Source organism: Eleutherodactylus coqui, chromosome 2 (genome assembly GCF_035609145.1).
Source record: "Eleutherodactylus coqui strain aEleCoq1 chromosome 2, aEleCoq1.hap1, whole genome shotgun sequence".
Lineage (NCBI taxonomy): Eukaryota > Metazoa > Chordata > Amphibia > Anura > Eleutherodactylidae > Eleutherodactylus > Eleutherodactylus coqui.
Genome location: NC_089838.1, coordinates 277937987 through 277963715, shown reverse-complemented (window position 1 = coordinate 277963715; position 25729 = coordinate 277937987). Strand labels below are relative to the sequence as shown.

At 44.7% G+C, this 25729-nt stretch overlaps 1 protein-coding gene across 3 annotated transcripts in view; it reads right to left on the bottom strand.

The window, feature by feature from the left end:
- RASSF2 (Ras association domain family member 2) overlaps positions 1-25729 on the bottom strand; it is a 78637-nt gene that overhangs the window by 35891 nt on the left and 17017 nt on the right. For 2 of the 3 annotated variants that reach the window (XM_066593066.1, XM_066593065.1), the window contains exons 2-4: positions 9255-9342; positions 6207-6282; positions 2307-2458 (exon numbers count right to left, since the gene is read on the bottom strand). In XM_066593066.1, coding sequence (XP_066449163.1) covers positions 2307-2458; positions 6207-6282; positions 9255-9310 — 284 coding nt within the window. In that variant the 5' untranslated portion in view covers positions 9311-9342. Of the gene's footprint in view, positions 1-2306; positions 2459-6206; positions 6283-9254; positions 9343-13153; positions 13270-25729 lie in introns of those variants that run through there. The other variant, XM_066593064.1, reaches the window with a different exon arrangement.

Sequence of the window (25729 nt, the reverse complement as noted above, 5' to 3'; positions counted from 1 at the left end):
GTTCTTATTCACTAATACAGTGAATGTGAAAGACTGAACAATTTCTCATTCGAATGAGCCAACGGTGTATCTGTTTGTATAAACAGGACATGCCCATAGAGATGAGCGAGCGTTGTCACTGAGGGGAAATACTCGAGCGAGTATTGCCTTTTGCGAGTACCTGCCCGCTTGTCTCAAAACATTCGGGTGCCGGCGGGGGTGAGCAGTGAGTTGTGGGAGTGAGCAGAGGGAGCGGGGGGGGGGGAGAGAGAGAGATCCCCCCCCCCCCGTTCCTTCCCGCTATCCTCCCCGCCCCCGCCGGCACCCGAATCTTTTGAGACGAGCGGGCAGATACTCGCAAAAGGCACTACTCGCTCGAGTATTTGCCCTTAGCGAGTACGCTCGCTCATCTCTACATGCCAGCGATGTCAGAGAAACAAGGTTCACCAGGAAGAGAAGGGACTTTCATAGTCTTGCTTCCTTCAGGCTAATTGATGGCAGTCATAAACCAAGTAACCCTTCTCTTAACTCAGGACACTGTAATAGGCTATTTGAAATGGCTTTTCAAAACCAGACAACACCTTTTCTTGCAGTTTTGTCATATTTTTGGCTGCTAATACAAAAATCGTAACAAAAGTCTCATGAACTGTGAAAATATCCCACAAAGTTACCCAACAAACATATTACTCGATTGGATGTACTGTAACTAATTGTGATGTTCAAATGAATACATTTTTGAGCTTTGTAATGAGAATGATTGAAGTAGTCATAATAAATCGTCTGCAAGAACATTATACTGGGATTACATACAAATCATTGACTAATAGTCGAAAATAAGGACTAAGGGCCCATTTAGACACGACAATTATCACTCAAAATTTGCTCAAAAGATGTATTTTAAGCGATAATCGTTGTGTGCATTTACACGGCAAGATGATTGCTCAAAATTTGCTCAAACGGCAGTGTGAGTGACAGTTTTGACCGTTCACTTTGCATAAGTGTGTAAATGAAGGCTCACGCTGTATGCAGAAGACAAGCGGGACCGCTATCTTCTGCATACAGCTGTTGTCTTCTTGGAGCGCTCAGTTGGGTTACAACTAAGCATTCCACGCGGGGTATGCAGAGGACAGCTGGAGTGCTTGTTTTCTGCATACTCCGGCTGTGTTCTCCGAGCGGGATACTAGCTGAAACAATAGTATTAGCGGTATCCCCCTGAGAACTCAGCAAGCGGCACTGATAAGGCTCATTGTTAACGAAATCTGCACGATGGCCGCTAGTTAGACACAACGATTCTCGCTCAAAAGACTGCTTTTAAATGAATTTTGAGCGATAATCGTTGTGTCCAAATGGGCCTTTACACTATCCTACCAAAAATAATTGGACACCTGAGGAAGAATCAAAAGTAGTATTTATTTACATATGTTAATACTTAGTGGAGCCTCTTTTGGCCCTAATGACATTGGATACTGTCTGTGACATACTTTCTACTTTCTGATATATTTCAGCTGGTATTTCCCTCCATTTACCCTGCAAACATCGGTCGAGTTCTCTCAAAAAGATTGACACTGTTCATAGTTCCTGACTCAATGCTCCATTTCATCCCAAAGATGTTCAGTAGGGTACAGGTTGGGATTCTGTGCAGCCAGTCCTACTGTGGAACATCCATATACTCAAACTAATGTAAAACAATGTTGGATCTGTGACAAGGCACGTCTTCTTGTTGGAATTATTACTGACCATTCTCAGAGTATTGCCACATTGTCGGCAGCACAATATTGTTTAGAACATCAAGGTACACCTCCATGTTCATGGTTCTTGCCACTACAACCAACAGACCGAGACCATGCCATGTAAAACATCCCCAGGCCATAACAGAACCTCCGCCGTATTTAACTGTTGGCACAACACACTCAGGAAAAAAGTGTTCCCCAGCTATCCTCCACACCCAGGTACAGCCATCTGATGTGAAGATGGAGTAGTGTGATTCATCACTCCATAGAATGTTCTTCCAAAGCTCGACAGTCCAATGACAACACTCCGTGCACCATTGTTGACAGGACAATGCATTGCGCTTCATGATGGATTGGTTGTGTGCAGCGGCATAACCCGTATATCTAACAGCATGCAGTTCCCATCACAAACTATGGCTGACACCTCCAAGGCTCTGCATCTTATGTATAAGATGGTTTAGAACACATGACATGCTAATAAGACATGATCCATTCTACTGATAGAGGTGTCCAAATACATTTGGTAGATAATGTATGCGCAGAACTAGATTGATACTCATACTTTACACCCACAACAGGCTATGAAGCTGTACTGACCCTTGACTGAGTAAGTTGCAACCCGAATGCCAAGAAGTTGAAGATGGAGGTGGGCGAATTTTTTCATTGTCATCCTGCATCTGAAGTCGAATCGGTCGTCGCAAACCCCAGAAGATATTGAGTAACCCTTCCACAATCAACTCCCCTTCTTCCTGTGAAAAAAGACATCACAGACATATAACAGATGACCAAGAAAATAGAAATAGAGAAAAATCCTTATAGCCTGCCATACATTCAACAGTATGTTAAAAAGTTATCATTCTGATCTGCCTTTTGTCCAAATTACATCCAATATGTATGCTGTGTGAGGGGTACCACTCACCAATTATAACAGGACACCGACTACTGCACATACAATGCAGTCAACATCCTTATCCTTGACTCCCCACTGCCACTGTGGACCTCTACATAAAGAAGTCCATGCAAGAGCTCTACTGTGTCTTAAAGGCACAGGGCTATGTCTACTGACTGGCGCTCAACCTGCGGTTGAGCATCTCTGATTATTTACACCGGCTGGGAGACGTCATGTTTTTCCTGATCGACAAGGTTCTTTGGATCCTGCTCATTGGTGAAGGTTTGCTTCTCTGGATTTGAGCCAGCTCACTTCCTGACTGTCTGGATCGCTGAGTGCGCTGAGCTGTGTTCGTACAGTACCTCGCACTATTAGAATCCCAATTTTCAAGACATTGTAAGGGTGGCTTTACACTGGCCAACGCTTGGCCAAAAGAAATCGTTCAAATAAGTGATTGTGAGCGATAGTTGTCCCGTGTAACTGTGGAGCATAACAGGGTACTGAGCGAGAAATCGCTTATTAGTCACTAGTCATTTTAACTCAATAAAGGGTAGCGACTAGTGAGCGGTTCATTGTTGAACGACTGCCTGTTCACAGTCAATGGAGGGGAGCGGCTGGAAGAGACCTCAACACGCTTCACCTCATTTCACTAAAAGACTATCGCTCCTGTGTGAAAGCGCGGGAGTGGTAGTCGTCTCATGTAACGTAATCATAAATCCTGCGTCTACATACCCAAGAATACTGACTTTTGAGGTACATTTATATAAGATATACTCTGCTATGGTCCATATCACTGGACAGTCCAGCAAAAAGAGGTATGTCTACTTGTCTTGTTATAATAGTAATACGCTACTATCGCTCGCTGTGGCCAAAACTCCGTGGACATGTGAACTATCCTTACGCACTAACTTTTAACTTCAGTTAATTTTGTTCGCTTGTGCCAAATTTGTAACTTGAATGTTCACAAGTAGGGGACTATCCGTATACACATAGGATACTATACATATATACATACATAATACTGTATGAGTCAGTCACAAGCCGTAATTGTGTAAGACAGGTAAGAGGCGCAATATGGTGTGTGGGTGATGCAGTGAGAAGAAGGGCATCAGATTTCCACAGGGTAGAGGCATCAGTGTAGCGACTGACACAAGGTGGAGGCATCAGTGTAGTGACCGGCACAGGGTGGAGGCATCAGTGTGGTGACTAGCACAGGGTGGAGGCATCAGTGTGGTGACTAGCACAGGGGGGGAGGCATCAGTGTAGCAACTGGCACAGGGTGCAGGCATCAGTGTAGCGACTGGCACAGGGTGGAGGCATCAGTGTAGCGACTGGCACAGGGTGGAGGCATCAGTGTAGCGACTGGCACAGGGTGGAGGCATCAGTGTAGCGACTGGCACAGGGTGGAGGCATCAGTGTAGTGACTGGCACAGGGTGGAGGCATCAGTGTAGCGACTGGCACAGGGTGGAGGCATCAGTGTAGTGACTGGCACAGGGTGGAGGCATCAGTATAGTGACTGACACAGGGTGGAGGCATCAGTGCAGCGACTGGCACAAGGTGGAGGCATCAGTGCAGCGACTGGCACAAGGTGGAGGCATCAGTGTAGCGACTGACACAGGGTGGAGGCATCAGTGTAGCGACAGGCACAGGGTCGAAGCATCAGTGTAGCGACTGGTACAGGGTGGAGGCATCAGTACAGTGACTGGCACAGGATGGAGGCATTAATATAGCAGCTTGGCAAAAAGATGAGCCTGACTGTTACATTTAGGAAGGATTGTAGAGGGGAGAGTTTAGAAGCCTGATCAGTAGTGAGTTGCAAAAATCAAGCAGAGAGTGTATAAGGCTGACAATAAGTCTTTAATGTCTCCACAGTGGGGAAAGGGTGGATTCTGGAGATATTTTTAAAGTGCAGGTGATATGAGTGAGTAAGTGACTAAATATGGTAAATGAGGGAAAGATTGGGATCAAATATGCCCCCAAGACAGCAGGCGTGCAGCCGAGGAGTTATGGTGGTACCACAGACTGGGATAGAGATATCAGGTTTAGGTCGGTTAGTACATGGTGGAAAGACAAAAAATCCAGTTTTTGAGAGATTCGGTTTTAGACAGAGAGATGACCTATTGCTAGAGACAATGAGCAGACTATCACTGGTGTTTTGGAGAAGCAAAAGTGTAATGTCATGGGAAGAAGTATATAATTGGGTATCGTCAGCGTAATAAGGGTATTGAAACCCAAATCTACTGATAGTTTATCCAATAGGGGTCATGTAGATGTAAAAGATGTAAAGGAGAAGACCAAGAACCGAGCCACAACAGCAAGAGGAAGAGGAGAGGTAGAGCTGGCGAATGATACACTGAAGGTGCCTTAGTATGATGTATGAACCGTGCCGGCCCGGAGCTTGGATTTGTATGGCCATGTTTCTATTTATCGATTCTGATGCTTCAGAAATACCAGCTATCCGCATCTACTTGACACTATCTGGGAATGCAACATGGGGGGTTCCCTACATAAAGCTCATACTTATCACTTAAGAGGTATTCTAAAGCAGAGGTCCCCAACTCCAGTCCTCAGGGACCCCCAACAGGTCATGTTTTCAGGATTTCCTCAGTATTGTACAGCTGATGTAATTATTGTTGGTGCCTCAGACATTGCCACAGGTGTTCTTACTACAGGAGATCCTGAAAACATGACCTGTTGGTGGTCCCTGGGGACTGGAGTTGGGGACCCCTGTTCTAAAGTAAAGGTTGAAAAATCCTTCAGACTCCACAGGTAGACAACCCCACCTGCCCCCGCCGAAGCCACATACAATAGTAACCTAATAGGACTGCGCTCCCATCCGGAGGCCTGTAAAACAATTAGCATAATAAGTAATGGATGCAATTTTAATCTTGCAAATGTCAGCATGAAATGTTAGACGACAGAAATCCAGAGCGCACACTCCATAAATGCTTCACATTTGTTAGCCTGCTCAGGTTTGACATTTCCCGAATATAATTAACATTCACTCAGTCTTCGACAAGAACAGGGGGGCTGCAGGGTATCCGATTCCCCACAGGATCCCTGCAGACGAAGAGCAGACAAGAAGAAATGTTATATCAGTCTCTAGCCAGCACTCCACAGACAAACTATAGATCATCATAACCTGCGGCCTATAGTTTGCCAATGGACACCATTAACCCTTAATGCATCTGACATAATGCAACAGGACCAAGATTGACTGAAGAAAATATGGCCGTGCAAAGTCAACCAAACTGTAGAATATCGATATGACATTATCATTATTGTTCTACTATTTCTGGAACACTGATGTCACCCCGATGTGTCGCTGTCTTTTTTACACTGTAGCACTAAGCGAAGGAGCATTAAGGGGATATTCTGGTAATCAGTGGATAGCTGATAGCACTGTAACAGCCCTTCAGATATGGGGAATGGTATCACCCAGTTGTCAATTTATTCTGACATTTCCATGAGGAATAACAGAGGAACAGCACAAAACTAAATTGTAAGAAAAAAAAAACCTCTCCAACACTTGCATTTTACATGTCTTCGACACCTTTAAGTGATTCCTGACATGTGCCCCCCGTTTACAGCGTTATTATCTCTTTACCTCTCGATGTCGGAGCTGCAGGTTCTGTCCTTCATAATAGAAGTTGTAATTCTTCAGATGTGCCAGCAATTCATTCCTAATGGAGACAGATGTGGGATTATCAAATGTGTGTGCGTATATTGCAAATTCTCAGACTTCTTTAGTTAAAACTGGAGCAACTATATATAGAAGGATCTGTCATGTGTGTCCCCTCCATAGAGGAGGGGGAGATAGTACTTGATGGATACATCCCCACCCCTGCACCTACGAAGCACTGGGGAAAGTGGGTTACAGGATCTGACAACCATTATACTACATTCTCTTGCAGCTCCCTGGAAAGATCAGTTCAGTAAGCGTCTCTCACAAGTCAGAACTACAGTATAGAACAAAGTGTACAGTGCGGGAGGCCCGGAATTATCTAGGTCACATCAGCCTTACTGTAGGCGAATTACAACGGCCTTGATAGAGTACTGAGTATGGTTACAGTATATCAGTGCGTAATATTTGGCATATTTCATGGCTTATTACAATGTATTAAGGCAAACAACATCCTTTGAGACTAAACTATAAGCTGCAAAGCCTTGAGCCATACAGAAAAAGACAAAAATAGATAAAGACAAAAAGTTTTATCCTCTAACTATAAAAAAAACCAAATCTTTCCTAACAACAGATTTCACATAGACAGATCCCAGGAGCATTTAAAGTCTATGGACATCTTTGGTAGAAAAGCCTCTCACTAGCAAAGCCAGACTCCTACCGCACACTGATGAAGGGCAAATACCATGAAACAGCTGTCTGCGCATAGATTCTGGCTTTGCCTTTAATTCCTAGTCATTGTTACAAGGCTTGTATAAAAAGTCTAACTTTGGCTTGAAGGAATGCTGCCTTCCAATAGGTGGCACTGTGATTGTATTATTCCATCTCCCTTATTTGCATATTACCCAGAGGAGCATGAATGGTTTTGAGTCTCCTCACTCACTGTCTATGTCCTCACCCTAAGAAGAAAAGATAGCCTTTCTGACCCCCGTCCCAGGCCTCTCACTAGCAAAGCAAGACTCCTACTGTACACTGATGAAGCGCAAATACCCTGAAACAGCTGTCTGTACATGGAGTCTGGCTTTGCTTTTAATTCCTAGTCATTGTTATAAAGAGTCTAACTTTGGCTTGAAGGAATGCTGCCTTCCAATAGGTGGCACTGTGGAGGTATTATTCCATCTCCCTTATTTGTATAAACCAGGTGTAACAATGGGGTTACAAAGATAGCCTAAGAGGCCCCCAAAACCCCTCTGTCACATAAGAAGACACAAATAACACATAGTAGGTGAGGGCTTTTACAGACTTTTTATCGAGACCCAAAAGTTTCAAGTTTAATGTCAGACAATAAATGTAGGAATAAAAAGTTTCCACAATCTACAAATCAAAGCCAGACAGCTCCAGCTCAACATACCGGAAGGAAAAACTCTGCATCCAGCAAAAGCAGACAGCAAAGGCAGAAGCTCAAGAAAAGCAAGACTGGGATCCACTGCTATGATATCCCACATAACAGACGCCATTGACTATAATGGGGTCCGTTCTATCTAAGCCCAGCTGCCTGGCTTTTGGATGGAAGAAAAAGTGCACCATGCAGAGTTTTTTTTCTTCCGGTATTTTGAGCCGGATCTGCGGCAGAACCTCTGGCCGAAGGTCCAACACAGATGTTAAACCAGCCTTAACCAGTGATACACAACCTATTGGGTAACAATCACTTGCCCTGCCTTGTACATGAGGGTGATAATGCTTACCTACACTGATACATTGTAACAAACCCTCAGCTAAGAGTAGAACGGGATAAGAAGAGGTTTTCAGCATCTGAATGTAAACTATGAAAGCTACCCTCACAGCAGAATTCTAATGTTTTAGGTGACTTTCCATAACTTCAAGCTGTTACGTGTGTGCACATGAGGAATAACACATATGTGACCATTATATGATTTGTATTATGCATATATCACAGATTCTATCTTTAATTTTCAGTCTTCCCTGAGTTCCTGGATGTAGACTAGTTGTTATGATGTCTCCATACACTGTTTAGTCAGAGAAGTAGAGATCTTGCTTTCTTATCTCTCTGTAGCACACCGTCATAAATAGCAGCATCACGGAGGACATTATACAGCAGTACTGAGCAGTGTAGATGTGATTTCAGTAGCTATGACACTCACTATTAGTGTCAGGAGTATGCCTGTGTGATTCTCTCTCCCTCTTCCTCCCCATCTCCTCTCCATACACATCTATGTGCAGCATGAGACAACACCCTCCTCTACTTCCTGTAATCTGTCTTGGTGTCTCTGTTACTAGAGACTCACCTCAAATAGCAACAGGAAGTGGACAATAAATTAGAAAGAAGAGAGACCCCTAGTGGCCATCATTTTAGAGAGCTTTTTCAGTACAAAAATGTCATTATAAGCTGGCTATCATACAAGCACAAGTTTGTTGAAAAGTTAGTGACCATTTTACAGCAAAATTCACAATGAGAAGGAAAAAGTCCTGTATCCATGCCCATTGATGATGTCTTCAAACACAGAAGTTTTGAGAGTTGGATTGGAGATTTTAGACCTTGTCCAAAAAGTGTGTGCATTCTATAAATCATTGCATCCCTTCCATTTAAATGGGTTGTCTAGGGATAGAAAAGCATGTCTGCTTCCTTCCAAACATGACACCACCTTTATCCGTGGGTTGTATCTGGTATTGCAGCTTGGCATACATTCACTTTAATGAAGCTAAGTTGCAATACCACATAAAACCCTATGGACAAGGGTGGTGCTGTGTTTGTTTCTAACCTTGGACAACAGGTGCAATATTACAGCTTCTTAATTGATGACCTTTTCTAATATGTGTTTATAACAAAAGATGATTTTCCATTGAATTTCCTCTTTGACAAATGTTTTGTTAAAGGATATCGCAGTTTTTGTTTACTTTTTTTTTTAGTTTTCACCCATGATTCCCCAGAATGTCATAGAGCGAGAATTAATAGTGAAATGATATACTGAGGACAGATGATGAGTCTGGAAGACATCAATAGGAAAGACTCACTTGGAAATATACTTGTCCTTCCCGCAGGGAACTAGTGATGTATCCAACTGCTCCATGTGTTCATCCCTTGGTTTATGGGAGGGAGAGTCTGAAAGAGAATAGCAGCAAGTAACAATCAATTTTCCGGGAGGTCTGGAACATTCAACATTATAGGCCAGTAATACGTCTCATATCCTACACCAAAAAAAAGCCAAAGGGCCACAACACTGTACTGGCTTACAGTACTATATACAGTGATGAGCAATTAGTGGAATAATTGGTTTGTGTTGGTATCGGGCCGATTTCACAAAAATTATTGTGAATCACGATGGCTGATTCTGACTCATCAAAAATTGTGCCAAGGAAGACAGCAGGTGTTTTAAAAGCAATGTCATAAAGTTTGCAAAGGACAAATTCTACCAGGTGAACAGAATAGCCAAGCATGGACCTCCTCCAAGGAAACGCTGTAGAGCTATAGCTTGTGCTTTAGAAAATGTTAGTTTTAAGAGAAGAGCTGAAGCACCTCGAGGGCACAGTGTGGGCTTTGATATAATTCTATGCTCAGTCATATGGAGATTGGTATCATTCCTTCTCCTCCTCCTGTAACATTGCCCCTGAGGGAGCAGGATGAGGGTGACTCTTTGCCCTCTGATCCAGGTGGGCTCTCCAAGGCAGCGGGTTGAGGGACTTTATGTGACTGTTCATACACAATGTGTTGAGGTTGTTTGCATTCTTGCTGTGTTTTAAACACTGATAGCGGATCTTACAATTGACCTCTCTTCTGTCATCACCTGTGGTTTCGAAATATGTCCATGTTGCACAAGTCCTGTGAGCAGACCTAGCTGTGGGCCTGATGTTGGCAATGCTTTGACTAGTAGTGGCTGATGGTGATGGTACAGCCCTTATGTTTGTCTGCCACACCATACTCCCTGTCTTAGCATGGTGCTGCCCCGTAACGTCCGCCTTTATTTCCTTCCCCTGCGAGCTGCTAAATTGACTCTCCCTGTCTCTCCGTGTTGGTCAAGCACCTCATCATCTTCCACCTCCTCTTCCTCTTCATCGTCCTTCTCCTCCTGAGGGGACTCTATGTCACAGTGACTACTGAGAGCTAGCACCTCTGGTTCCGCATCCCTTTGAGCACACTTTGCCTGTGGGGGGCTGACCGCACGCACTGACCCACCCTCATCTTTCTCGTTGGAGAAAAAAAATAGTAGGACATCAGTGCATACAATATCTTGGGCTTCTCTCTCTGGTTGCTTGGACTGCCCATTGACATCTATGACACTGAATAATCGAATAGCTCCTCTGACTGATCCATGTGAACTGCTTCAGAGGGTGCAGGGGATTTGGCACGGGCTTAAGTAGAGGGGGATGCTCATGCCTGACTGTTGCAGACTGACTGCTGTGTGTCTATGACTGGGAGGAAAAGGAGGTGGTGGTACTTGAGGCATACTGTGCCATCCACTCTATGACCTGTTCTGCATGCTGAGTCCTTTACCATCTCTACCACCACCATTACCAACATATCCCCTACCTCTTGCTTTCCACGTTTCCTTTTTAGTTATTTACTTTTTAGTGTCGTTTGCAGTTACTTTGTAGTTTGCAGAGAATCGGTGCTAGCTTCACAAGGCCGGCAAATAATTCACAGTGGCTAGACTGGCGACATCTGAAGCCGCTGACACGCACTGTGTATTTACTGTTCGGGTTTCTTTTTGCTTTATATTAACACAAAACACCACAATTCCGGGGGGGATATGATATGTGAGAGCAGAAGGCCACAAAATATAGCTTATATGTTTGTGAGTTGTCCCTCTGTGGTGCAGTGTAACTGAATTCCCCAAAACCGCACTGCTAGCTGTGTATGTTTTGTAAAAAATTTGTATTGGCCAGACTGGCGACTTTGAACGACTTCTGAGGCAACAAGCAGAGAACTGCAATATTTTGTCTGTCTGCTTTGCAGCTATATACATTGACAGAAGCAGAAATACACTCTCTCCCAATATCCCAATGTACTGACTATGTTTCATATAGGCATATAAACATGATGCAGCTTCTTTCTCTGCTCCCTCCAATAGAACCCCATTTAACTTCTCTGCTGGTATACAAGCTTTAACACCAGCATAACTATATCCTATTTAGAATATCTGTCCCTAACAACAGACCATGTGTTATATAGGCATATAAACATAATGCAGCTTCTCTTCCCTGCGCTCATCTGTAAAATGTCTGCTGGTTACACTGTGCCTATGTTAAATATGGCTAGGTCATGTGATTCAGGCATCCAATGAAACTGCTGCCCATATGCAAGACGAAGGACATATTTGACATCAGCAAGGCACCCTGGCTGCTGATTGGCTGCACGCTGACCTTTGCAGCAGGCAATAAGGAAAACTTGATTTTCCCATGATTTTCGCCAAAACTCACTTCAGACTTACCCAATTCGATTTCGTGAAAAACAGGATAATTTTATCGCCCAGCTAATCAAGACAAGCCACACTGCCTATATGTATTATTTGTGCTCTTCATTACCCAAAACAAGATAGCTCAGGTGTGAGTAGCCGAAGGAGAATTCAATGCGCGTTTAGCACCGCGTATTACATGCATGAAAAATACACGTATAATAAGCAGGACACATATGTAAATGAGCCCTTAAAGGGATCTTCCATGACTACATTACTGATGATCTATCCTCAGGATAGGCATTTACACACGCTGTATCCACAGTGGAAAAACTGCTGGAAAACCACACTGACTAAATTCACAGCAAAATGGTGCGAATTTCGCAGCGGTTTTTATAGCGGCTCTGCTGTAGATTTTAATTCTTGCATTTCAAAGGTTGAAATCTGCAGCATAATTTAGAATCCCCGGAAGTTTTCAAACAATGCCGCAGATTTGTTGGAGAATGTTCCACTCCATGTGAAGGTGATTTTTTTAAATGCTGCATAGTGTAAATGATGCAGAATCTTCACAGCAAAATCCACTGTGGAAGTTCTGCAGCATCTCCGGAACGTGTGTAGCTGCCCTAAGGGTTTGCAATAGTGTATCAGTCTGGAGTGCAGACAATTAAAGGGGTGATACCAAAGATTACAAGTTATCCCCTAACCAAAGAAAAGAGGATAACCTGCAGATCGGTGGGGGGCTCACCAATGAGACCCCTGCCAATCTTGAGAACAGGGCAACCCCATTCATTCTGACGTCACTGCAAGTGGAGAAGCGAAGTGCCGCCATCATATACTCCGGCGGTGGCTAAAGGACCTGTGAGGGGGAAGACAGGGAACCAAAAAGGACAGCCAATCAAAAACAAGGGGCGTCAACCCCCTGTCAAACTTTTGGTATCTTGGCTCCACCTGTACTTCTGGTGGCGTCAAGATACACTAATACCCGGCAGTGAGACCCCCCACTGATCAGCAAGTTATTCCCTATCCTGTCGATAGGGGATAACTTGTAATCTTGGTACAACCCCTTAATTATTAAGGTCTGTACGGTTTCTAGCTTCTGGAAACAAGGAGTTGAACATATATTACAAAGTTTCAGAACTTTTAATACTTGAAAATCCCTTTAAATATACTAATAAATAGAGATGAGCGAGCATACTCGCTAAGGATAATTGCTCGAGTGAGCATCGTCCTTAGCGAGTACCTGCCCGCTCGGAAGAAAAGGTTCGGGTGCCGGGTGAGCGGTGAGTTGCGGGAGTGAGTCTGGTGGAGAGAGGAAGAGAGAGATCTCCCCTCCGTTCCCCCCTGCTCTCCCCCGCCCCCCGCAGGCACCCGAACCTTTTCTTCCGAGCGGGCAGGTACTCGCTAAGGACAATGCTCGCTCAAGCAATTGTCCTTAGCGAGTATGCTCGCTTATCTCTACTAAAAAACTATAAATTTATGCTAGCAAAGACACAGTTGCATCTATAGCATTCAGTATATTACCTGTTCCAAGCATATGTGTCTGAAAGCCTTATATACTCCGCAGATGTGCAGACTTGGGTGAGCACTTACAATATTTGACTTTCTGTTCCTTATTCTAAATTGTATTAGGCTTCCTGTTTGCCGACATGAAACTATACATGTGGCTTGTCATCGAGCCGTGTGACAGGAGAGTCACTTCCTTCCTAAAGTCACAGAGCTTCCTTTCTTACGTGCTGATGGGGGAGCAATTGATAAAAGGAAGAATGAAAATGATGTAAGAGTTGTCACAAAAGTATCTCCTGGACTTCATATAGATAGGAGGATGAAGTTCATTATCTGTCAGAACTTTGCCTGCAGAAAATAGATTTCCGTCAACTGCAAGCCGTCACATTTTGTCCGTGAGCGCGCAGGGCAAGAGGTCCCCTGTACAAGAATTGTCCTGTGTAAATGGCCCATAAGGCCTCATTCACAAGGACGTATTTGCACTATTTATTATGCACATTGTTTTTTTGCGGAGAGTTGAAACCCCATTGATTTGCATTTCGGAATTTAGACATGCTTTTTTCAGGGACATGAAAAATAAAAACGCTTCATGTCCTATTTTTGTCACACACATTTAGTTCTCCTTTGGCAAAGAGATATTCCTGCAACTCACCAGAACCACCATGGGCAGTCAAATGGCACCACAATATGCCGGCCTTTTCATGGCAAAACTGGAGACTGACTTTCTGGCCTCCTGTCCCAACAAACCATTAGCCTACTTCCGCTACATTGATGACATCATAAACATCTAGACCAACACCAAACAAAAACTAAATACATTTCATGAGACATCCAATGCATTCCACCCCACCATAAACCTGAGATTAAGCTACTCGTATACACAAATCAACTTTTTTGGACACAACCATAAAAATTTTAAACTCCTCAATACAGACATCCTTCTACCGAAAACGGATTGATCGGCCCACATATCTCAGATGGGACAGCTTCCTCCCTAAATACATCAAAAAGTCCATTGTCTGTAGCCAGGCCATCAGATACAACCGGATCTGCTTCAACCCAACAGATAGAGAGGAACATCTATATCATCTTGAAAGGACATTTTTGAATCAGAGCTACCATCCCACCTCAATTGATGACCAAATCACCAGAGCCACCAGGATACCCAGAAAATAACTACTCTAATACACAGAGAAGGAAGGAAACAATTGTATTCCTCTAGTAGTGACCTATAATTCACAGCTAGACGTACTAAGGAAGACTGCAAAGAAACTCCATCACACCCTACACAAGGATGACCGTCTGAGAACCATATTCCAAACCCTCCCCTCCTGTGTTACAGGCAATCTCCAAATTTGAGGAACCTTATAGTCAGGAGTGCATTGCCCTCCGACACACAAAAAGGGACCTATTCCTGCAATGTAAGCAGGTGCAAGACCTCCACACATATAGTGACTGCGGACAGGATACAAATCCTCAACACACAGCAGGACTATAAGATCCTGGGACAGTCACATGTTCCATGTCTGATGTTGTTTACCTGATCCGATGCAGAGAATGTCCTGTTGGGGCCTTTATGTTTGAGAAACAGGACAAAAACTGAAAGCAAGGGGGAGATCTTATCGCCACACAATTAAAGAGAGAAAGACAGAATTACCTGTGGCCGAGCACTTTTCTAGTCATGGTCACGACTTAGAAGATATGAGAGTTATGATATTGAAGGGTGGTTTCAAGTCACAAAGCCATAGAAGCATTTGGGAATATAAATTTATAACAACTTTTGACACTTTCAATGAAGGATTAAATTCACGAGGATTTATGCGTGAATAGCAGGTATGAGACATCTATGGCACAGATAAGACTGCTGGCCTGGTGACAGCCCCCAAACAGTAATTCAGAGACCATAAAACTTTTCCTCCCTTATCAGGGTCTAGTTAAAAATGTTTTTGTTTCTTTTGCAGTATTCCTTAAAGTGCAAACCAATCACATCCATGTCTGTGCCTTGTCATAAGTACAGTATGTGTGTCATAAGTGTGTATCTTTCCACCTTCTGCCAGCCGACCTCACCTCCACCCCTTCAATATCTCCATATCAGTATTTGGCACCATCATAACCCCTAGACAGCACACCCGCTGCCTTGGGGTCACACTGGACTCTGACCTCTCCTTTACCCTCCACATTCAATCTCTGGCTTGAACATGACACCTCAGGAATATTGCAAAAATCTGACCATTTCTCACCTCGGACATGCTAAAGACACTTGTTGTAGCCCCCATCCACTCCCGACTTGACTACTGCAATTCATTGCTCATTGGCCTTCCCTGCACCAGACTCTCCCCTCTCCAATTCATCATGAATGCGGCAGCTAAACACATCTTCCTATCCAGCCACTTCTCAGCGGCTCCACCCCTATTGTTTCCTACTAATTTGAATATTATATGTAACTGTTGCTTCGACCATGTTTTGAAAGCGCTGTGGAATAAGCTGTCGCATTATGGCTGGGTTCACACAGGGCGGATTTGCCACGGAAACTCCGTCCGGAATTAAGCCGCGGCAAATCCACCTGCGGACGCTAATCCCGGAATTACCCAGCCATGTGGACGAGATTTCTCAGAATGGGAGCGCCGGCCGCAACGGTAAAGTGAGCGGCCAGATCGCTTTAAAACCCGCGGCTAAGTGCCGCGGGTTTTGCAGCAGCGCTTTCCCGGCGGAAATCTCACCTTTTTTGGCTGCAGCCAAACCACGAGATTTTCTGCCTGGATTCCGACGTGTGAGAACCCAGCCTACCAGTAATTATAATTATGTTTGTTCTGGAGATATTTCATGGGATTTTGTGGTGTTTCGGTTGTAGAAAAAAAGGTAGTATCCTTTATGCAGTATTTTTGTATGGATTAACGCTCATGAAAGTCAATGGAGAAAAATCTACACCAAATTGCCCCATGTAAGCAGTACTCCAGGCTACAAAAATGTAAGCTACAAAGTATAAAAGTACACTCCATCAGTGAAACTGGGATATGGTTTTAATAAAAGGGCAACAGCGTGGCTTCTAAGTGTGTGATGATTGGATCAGCGATGGTAAAGTTAAACTACTTACATAGAGAACACAAGGCATGTGTTTTTAGAATCAGAGAATAGTAGAATTGGAAAGGACCTCCAGGGTCATCGGGTCCAACCCCCTGCTCAGTGCAGGATTTACTAAATCATTCCAGACAGATATTTGTCCAGCCTTTATTTGAAGACTTCCATTGAAGGAGAACTCACCACCTCCTGTGGTAACCTGTTCCACTCATTGATCACCCTCACTGTCAGAACGTTTTTTCCAATTTCTAATCTGTGTCTCCTCCCTTTCAGTTTCATCCCATTGCTTCTAGCCTTTCCTTGTGAAGATGAGAATAGGGCTGATCCCTCTGCACTGTGGCAGCCCTTCAGATATTTGTAGATCGCTATTAAGTCTCCTCTCAGTCTTCTTTTTTGTAAGCTAAACATTCTCAGATCCTTGAACCATTCTTCATAGCACATAATTTACAGACTGCTCACCATCCTAGTAGCTCTTCTCTGAACTTGCTCCAGTTTGTCTATGTTTTTTTTAAAGTGGGGTGCCCAGAACTGGACACAATATTCCAGATGAGGTCTGACTAAGGAAGAGTAGAGGGGGATAATGACCTCACCTGATCTGGACTCTATGCTTCTCCTAATACATCCCAGAATTGTGTTTGCCTTTTTGGCTGCTGTATCACATTGTTGACTCATGTTCAGTCTATGATCTATTAGTATACCCAAGTCTTTTTCACATGTGCTGCTGCTTAGCCCACTTCCTCCTATTCTGTATGTGCTTTTTTCATTTTTCTTGCCCAGATGTAGGACTTTGCATTTCTCCTTGTTAAATACCATTCTGTTAGTCACTGCCCACTGTTCAAGCTTTTCTAGATCTTTTTGAATCCTCTCTCTCTTCCCTAGTGTTAGCTATCCCTCCTAGCTTTGTGTCATCAGCAAATGTGGTCAGTTTACCATCAATTCCCTCCTCCAGATCATTTATAAAAATGTTGAACAACACTAGGCCCAGGACAGAGCCTTGTGGTACCCCACTTGATATATTCTTCCAACTTGATGTGCAGCCATTTATGATCACTCAGCCAGTTGTGAATCCACCTAACATTTGCCTTGTCAATCCCATATTTGGTCATTTTTTCAATAAGTATGGTATGTGATGTCTTGTCAAATGCTTTACTAAGGTCTTATAAAGTAAAGGGAAGGATCAGTGGATGGACGACCTACTGGGAGGCCATCATGACGAGGTTTGGAAGGAAGGGACAGGTAGTGAAGAAGTTAACTAAAGAACGGGTGGAGGAGTGTTTGGAGGAAGTAGCAGAGCTCTGAGCAGTTAGGAGGAAGTAGCAGGGCTCAGAGTGAGAAGAGACCATGTAGGAGAGGACAGCCTGTAAAGTCCTGCCCTGCCTCCCCTTTTTTCTTTTTCCTTGGCAGTTCATTGACGGGGTTGGACATCTATTGGTTGGATCTTTAAATGTTTTCATTCATTCCTTTTTTTGCCATAGGCAAAATGGTGTCATAGCAGCTGTGTGGCAAGGGGAGGGGTCCTTGGAGCTGGTTGTAAATTGGTGGAAGGGGATTTCATCAGGTGTATGGTCCAATTAATTCATGGGGCAGTTGTGGTTGGTTGGCAGATCTGGGGCTCGCATGGGGTCAAGTCCTAAACAGTCTGTTTAATCAAGGCAGCCATCTGGGTGGCTAGTGGTGCCCCGAAGCCAAAAGGGTGTCGGCTGGGGGAAAATATTGTTAAATATGTTATGGGGTGCCAGACTTTTGTAGCTTCAGGGACCTTTCTCCTCCAGGGACACGGAAAAAATAGGATATGCAGTGATTTTTTTACATCGCCACATCGAGGGAACACATTGCCCGTGTGTATGACTCTGTTCAAAAGAATGGAGTTCCTATTCATGCGAGCTCTGTGCATCTCGCAACACACAAAACATGCACAAGATTCACACTCTTGTGAATGTGATGCTCATTTTGCATTGAAGAGTTTCCTCCCTGCCAGCTGTGAGCAGGGGCGTAACTATAGAGGATGCAGGGGATGCGGTTGCACCCGGGCCCAGGAGACTTAGGGGCCCATAAGGCCTCTCTTCTCCATAAGGGGAACCCAGTACTATGAATAAACCATTATAGTTGGGGGCCCCATTACAGGTTTTGCATTAGGGCCCAGAAGATTCAAGTTACGCCTCTGGCTGTGAGGATTATACTGCGAGGTCCATCACATGCTGAGGCATGATTTTTCAATCAATATCCAAATTGGGCTTTAGGCCAGCTTCACACGGACGCAATTGCACGTGCCTTAGCATGACAATTTTGCTCTATGAATGAGGCTGTTTTCTGCGGTGTAATGGTGTATTTCGCTACTTTTGCGCCCACAAGGCATGTTCATGCTTCGGCAAACAAATGCACTGATTGCAATGGCTGATTAGTTCCGGATGTGTCCTTTTTCCAGCACAATTACGCAGTTTTACGCATCTCCTTGTGTATTGCGCATGCATTTGCGCAGCTCCATTGACTTTTATGGGACCTTTGGTGCACAAATATGCAGGAAAATAGAAGATAATCTTTTTTTAGAACAGAATACAAAAATAGCAGTTTTCAGCAGCTGGTGGACAACCTAGAGGTCAGGCCAGTCACGTATAACTCCACAGCTGTACAGAAAGTGCGCAGCTACAGAACAGGACGGCGGCCAGAGATGGTTGGAATCCTAACATGGTTTATTACCCTCTGCTGTACACACTGCGCTCAGCGCCACCGTCCGGGGAATCATATGACTGCCGGGTGCCTGCAGTGTCAGGTCAGCACCGCAGTGTATGCCAGGATTCGGTGTGGCAATACAAAAAATGTATGTTAAACTGCCCCAAAAGGCTTTTATGACCTCATCATAGGGCAAAATATGTAAAATAGAGAAAAAGAAAACCAACTGATAGCACAAACACCTGCTGTGACCCACCGCTGCATATCCTATATATAAAACACGAAATCTGCTTGTCAGATACAAATCTGCAGTTCTGTCCGATTTGAGTGACATTTTCCTGAGCGTTCTTCAGCACCCGGCGACAAATACTGCGGAATTCAAAATTGAAAACTCGACTTCCCTGTAATTTTAGTTGTCAATAGCAACCAATCATAGCTCAGCCTTCCTTTCTTATGCTGCGGAGGTAAAATGAAAGCTGCGCTGTTATTGGTTGCTATTTCTGAGGCTGGATTCACACGGGCGTATATAAGCCAGGTATTCACGCCCGACCGATATACGCTGCCCCTCTGATGTATTGGTTTACAATGCATCAGTGCACATGGGCATATTTCCGTGGCGTAAAAGCGCCCGGCTGGCCAAGATACAGCACTTTGGCCGGGCGCTTTTACGCCGGTGGCTGCATAGACTCCTACGGGAGCCAATGGCAGCTGCAGGAGAAGGGAGGTGGGAGGGAGTTTAGCAGCGTGATTGTTAAACTTACACCCCCTTCTCTGCTCCTCTCCGCCCCTTGCCGGCTGTTTGCAATGGGAGGGGCGGGACAGGGGGCGGAGCTAAGCTCCACATCGGTCCTGCTGCTTCCATTGCTTGGAGCTGCAACAAGGGGCAGAGAGGGGGCGGGAGCTTGGCACACTAGTTCCGTCCCTGTCCCGCCTCCTCCTCTTGCTGAGAGACGGCGAGGGGCAGAGAAGAGGAAGACAGCTTAGCATTTTGGCCTCGGTGTATATGTGCCAGGTCAGGGCCGTCTGAACGAGCGCACAAATGTTAGATTTGTGCGCTGGTCACGCGTTTTTACGTACTGAAAGCTGCGCTGTGATTGGTTGCTATTTCTTATACTGCCGAGGTAAAATAAAAGCTGCGCTGTGATTGGTTGCTATTTCTTACACTGCTGAGGTGAACTAAAAGCTGCGCTGTGATTGGTTGCTATTTCTTATACTGCCGAGGTGAACTTAAAGCTGCGCTGTGATTGGTTGCAATTTCTTATACTGCTGAGGTAAAATAAAAGCTGCGCTGTGATTGGTTGCTATTGGTAACACAGATTTTCTTTTGGACAGCTTCCATAACAGTGCGGTGCGGGGCTCATTTTTGTGGCCCACTTTATATATGTGCAGGCAAATAGAGCAGGTTGTGTTTTTTTGCGCAAACGAAATGAACTGGAAAAATACACGCATGTGAACAAAGCCATTGAAAACAATGGGTTCGATTCTCGGTGTGTTGCATGCGCAAATACACGTGCCAATACGCCCGTGTGACCCCGGCCTAACAGAGAAAATGATCTGGCCTTTAAATGGTCTGGTCGGATTCATATGGGTGTATGTGTGAGCGTAATACACCGAAAATAGAACCCATTGATTTCATTGGGTTTGTTCACATGCGTGGGTTTTGTGTGAACATTTCGTTTGCACAAAAAAATACACAAATCGCCCCATTTTCTTGCACATTTGCGCAGGGGAAAAAAACGCATTTTGAACTCATTAAACTAATTGGCCATTTCAGTGGCTTAAAGCACCCTTGTGTGGTTTTTTTTGAACGCGCAAATGTGCACAGAAAGTACAGTAAGAACCGCACTCGTGTGCACAAATACGCAACACCAGTTCAGCAAGAATGCAGCGCAAATGCTCATGCAAATACACATTCGCTCTTAAATTGCCGGCCGGTCATCCAGTTTCTGGAAATAATAAAGCCATCAGTAAATGAAACACTAAGGCTGGGTTCACACCGGAATTTCGCCACGGCAAATCTGCATGCGGCTGCTAATCCCGGGATTAGCCAGCCATGTGGACGAGATTTCTCAGAAATCTCATCCACACGGGACGGCAAATCCACTGCGGCAAAGCCAGCAGAAGCCGCCGCTGTGGCGCGGATTTGCCGACCGCAGCATGTTCATTTTTTTTTTCCCACTGCAGCCGCGCTCTCCTCTATGGGAGCGCCGGCCGCAGTGGAAGAACGAGCGGCCGGGCCGCTTCAAACCGCCACGGGTTTTGAAGCAGCGGTTCTCCCAGCGGAAATCTCGCGGTTTTTCGCTGAGGCCAAACCACGAGATTTCCGTCAGGAATCCGCCCCGTGTTGACCCAGTCTAACTGATACCTTTAAAGTGTGTTATAAAGTATCTTCTTATAACCGCCCCACTCAGATATGTAGCCTTCAGGCTTTTAGCAAGCCTTTCCTACTTCCTATTTGTGTGCTCTCCTCTTAAGGCCTCATTCACACAAGCGTGTGTTTTTCGCACGCATAATGCACGCTTCGAAAAGAACCAATGAGTTCCTATAGAAGCGTTCATATGCTCGGAATTTGAATGCGTGTTCAGTGATGATGGGACTCCCCGCAGGGACGAAAGAATCCCCTGCCATGGCTGTCACAGCAGTGGCAGAGGACCGCGATGCTATCCCATTGCTTTCAATGGGGCCGGCATTACTGACGCCCCATTGAAAGCAATGGGATGAAGGCAACCCCCGCAGCCAGGTTTTTCAGGAAAGGGGACTTGAAATATGAGCCCTACCCTGAAAATCGTTCCTAGCTGTAGAAAAAAATAAAAATACAAAAGTTAACTCCCCTAGAAGCAATGTCCAGCTCTTCTTCCTGTCCCCGGCAGTCTTCTTCTGTATTCTGGTGACCGGGGATTGAAAAGTCCCCACCTCCAGAAAGCACTGCCTCTGATTGGCTGAGCACTGTGACCAATCAGAGGCAGCGCTCAGCCATTCATTGAATGACAGCTGAGCACTGCCTCTGATTGGTCAGTGTTCAGTGATGAGGGGACCTTCGTGGAGTAGCTGCGCTTCTCCAAGCACAGCTGCTCCAGTGAACAAGCAAAATTTAATGCGCAAACTTTGCCCATTCACGCGTTTTCTGCATAAGTGAAGAGCGCATTTTTTTCACACACATAGGCGTGCAAAAAAACACGCTCGTCTGAATGAGGACTAAAGGGAGAGATGCATGCTCTATATTATACTCCTCTCCTTATTCCCCTACTGATCCAGCGCTGATGCTCTGCTGGTCCCCCATGGCCTCTGGTTACAGCTGCAGCCAATCAGGGGCCTCGACAGTTACGTGCCATACTACTGGCAAGATGGCTCCCATCTAAGCTTCAAGGGGAGAATAACTAATAGAAGAATTTACCTATGGCACTGCCATATGCATGAGGGCTTAGTCTGTTGATGCTACCATAGTTACCCCAGAGCAAGCACAATAGTTATATGTTCACACGGGTTGCACATGCTGTGGATTTTCCGCAGCGGCTATAACTATAGAAGCTCTGCAGCATTTACAGGACAAGCATTGTGGATGGGATTCTAAAAAAAAAACAACTGCAGCATAAATTGAGCGGGGCTCCAGACGGTAGCCGCAGAGCGCTGCAGATTTTAATGAATTTCACTCCTTGAAATGAGGGGGTGAAATGTGTAGTGAAACCACATCAAACTCCATGCTACCTAGTGTAGATCAGTAAATCCACAATGTGTGAATACACCCTACGGGCGTATTCACACGGCTGTATTTAGCTGCGTTAAAAAAAATTGCACATAAAGCGCGACTATACGATGCATTGGATTTCAATGGGTTCATTCAGATAAACAATTTATAGCCGCGTAAGAAAATCGTATCTGAAAAAATAGGACATATGCGCCAGTTTTCGGTCTTGTATTTTATGCGTTGCGTGAAGACATGGGTCTAGCCCTATCTTTTGATGTGACACGCAGCAAGCTCCTGTAGACTTCTATGGAAGCAGGTAAAAACGGGAAAGAGAGGGAGGACAACGCTGGGAAAAGAAGACAGCTCGCCCTAATTAAGCATTAATTGACATTACGAGCATTTTATAGCGATCGTTAGTTTTCATCGCTTCAACATTTTTTTTTACATACATGCAGCACCGTGGGTGAATGGCTCTAAAAAAACGCGACTAACGATTGGGACTCAAATATTCATTCATGGGATTATACGCTGTGTATGGGTGAACGAAAAACTCATACAGTCGTGTGAAGGAGGCCTAAGGGTGGTTTACACGGGCGAGAAAATTGTGCAATTTGGGGTGATGTGACAGTGTGTAAAAAGGCAGAATTATGAAAACAGTTCTTTTCAATGGTTTTCTTCATATTTGTGATGTTTTCACTCATGCGATGTTGCGATAAAAAGAAATTACGGAATGTTCTAACTTTCTGCGTTTTGCCTTTTTTTAATCTCCTTTTTATCGCATTGCAAAGCACAAACTTGCAATTTTTGTGCGATGCGTTTTTAACATTAGAAAATCCTATTGACTTTCGAGTAAAGAAATCGCGGCGAAATCAAGCGATAAAAACGCATGAGAAAATCGCAAGTGGCAGCAATGCTCTTGTGAGAAAAAGCAGTGTTGATGCTCAAAAATCGCAGGAAAAAGGATGTTATTTTGCCGCAATTTTCTCACAGTAATATTGCGATCATCGATTTTGCCACGATTTTTTTAACTGCAAAAGCCAATAGAATTTTCTAATGTTAAAATAAAATCGCATCGCACAAAAATCGCAAGTTCGTGCTTTGCAACGCGATGAAAAGGAGGCTCCATATGGAAACATGGGAGATTTTTTTTAAAAATGCAATAAGCAGAAAGACAGGACATACCGTGATTTTTTTTTTGTGTGTGAAAACATCTGAGATGTGAAGGAAACTATTAAAAAACATGGGTTTTATAACTCTACATTTTCCCTCACTCTCGCATCGCTCAAAAAACGCGAGATTTTCTCACATCTGCGTTACAACCTCCACTCGGAGATTCCATCGCATGAAGTACTTTTTCATCCGGTATGATTTAAGGCTGTACAGCTCCGATGTTGGAAGTCGTCCGTCGGGGTTCTCTTACTGTATACTGCCAGCCTCTCTGCTGTCGGAGCCTATCCAACGTGTCACCTCATGCAGTACTGGCTTTAGCCAGCAGATAGCGCCGTTTTATAATGGCTGAAAAAGAGTAAGCCGCCCTAGGAAAACCAGGATACAAATTGGATTGGAAAGGGTTAAAGCCAATAGTGTCTATTTGGCGCTGTTCAGTTTCATCATAAGACGGATCTGTTCAGTCAAGAAAATCCCTTTTCTGAGCAGAAAAACAGCACTCGCGAATGTAGGTGTGAACATAGCCTTAGGCCTTCCTCATACAGGCGTTGCGGTAAGCGCCACGACTTAAATTGCGACGCTTTGCTGTGTCTTACTTTAGTTTCCATCCGCACCGGCATTTAGCATTCCTCATCATTGATGAGCAGCGCTAAACGCTCAAAAAGAGAACATGCACCGCTTGAAATCGAGCGGCTGTCCCGTTGAAAACAATGGCTGTGTTAAACTGTGACTGGCGTGGTGCTGAAAGCACCGGTAAAAAAACATCTGAGTGATGGAGGCCTTCATGACTAGAATTGTCCGGGAACGTCTATGATGCAACCTCTACTGTATATAAAGAAGGACGTACAGTTACACCAAGAGGGGCGGGAACCGCCGAGACAGGAAGCCATATCACAACGCAAGGCAGAGAAAAAGGAAGTTTCCAGTTGACGGAGCTCCATCTATACAGCAGCTTCAGATATCTATTCTCTCATGTATAAGTGACGGTTTATATAGGGCTTGTGTAAAACTAGAAGAAAAGACCCTCCTAAACAGCGCCACTCTTGTCTGTGGGCAGTGTCTGGTATTGCAGCCCCATTAAAGTGAAAGGATCTGACTTTGCATCCCAGACAATCTACTACAGTGGAGTTGTCTCCCCTCAAATACTCACCCTTTTTTTTCAGTTTCTCTTGCTCACTTTTAAAAGGCATAACTCTTATTTTTCATGACTGTAGATCTTCCACCAAATCTGCGCCATTTTCCATGTGTAAACGCACCCTAACAGTGAGGCCCCCTTCACACCGGCGTATTTGTGGACGCAAAATGTGCACGCGCAATACGCAAAGAACAGAACCGATTGATTTCAGTGGGTTTGTTTGCATACGAATATTTTTCACACGCAGCGCGCTCTTTTTTCCTGCACATGTGCGTACAGATGCGCAGCACAGATTTTTTTTTTATATGTTTATTTTTCCCACACCCTCGCTAGGCGGCGGCGTGAAACACACGACCTGTCCGCAAGGTCAATTGCGGTCGGGTTGCGGGTCAGACGGCTTCCATTGGCTTCAGTGGAAGCCGTCTGTGCTGACACCACAAAAAATAGAGCACCCTGTGATTTTTGCTTTGCTCGCGGAAATCGCAATTTGTTTCCACGAGTGCGCCGGAAGAAGCGATTTTTCCATAGCTTGCTAGGGATGGTATTTGCTGCAGAACTGTGGTGTGGACGCCCGCTACGGATTGCGCAAGGGAAATCTGTTCATGGGCAGGCAGCTTTAGCTTGTTAGGGCTCATACACAGGGCCGTAGTCATCAATTCTGTACTACGGAGGCCTACACTGTATATGTCATTGATCAGTTGGACATCTCCCTGCTTACACGGGAAGATGTGCATCCGACCAACCAGTAATTTTGCTCTTTCGTCAGCTGATCATTCCTCCTTTTACGCAGCCAGATTGTCAGGTGAATGAGCATTCCTAGGAACATTGAGGCCCAATTGGTCTGTGTAAAAGGACCTTT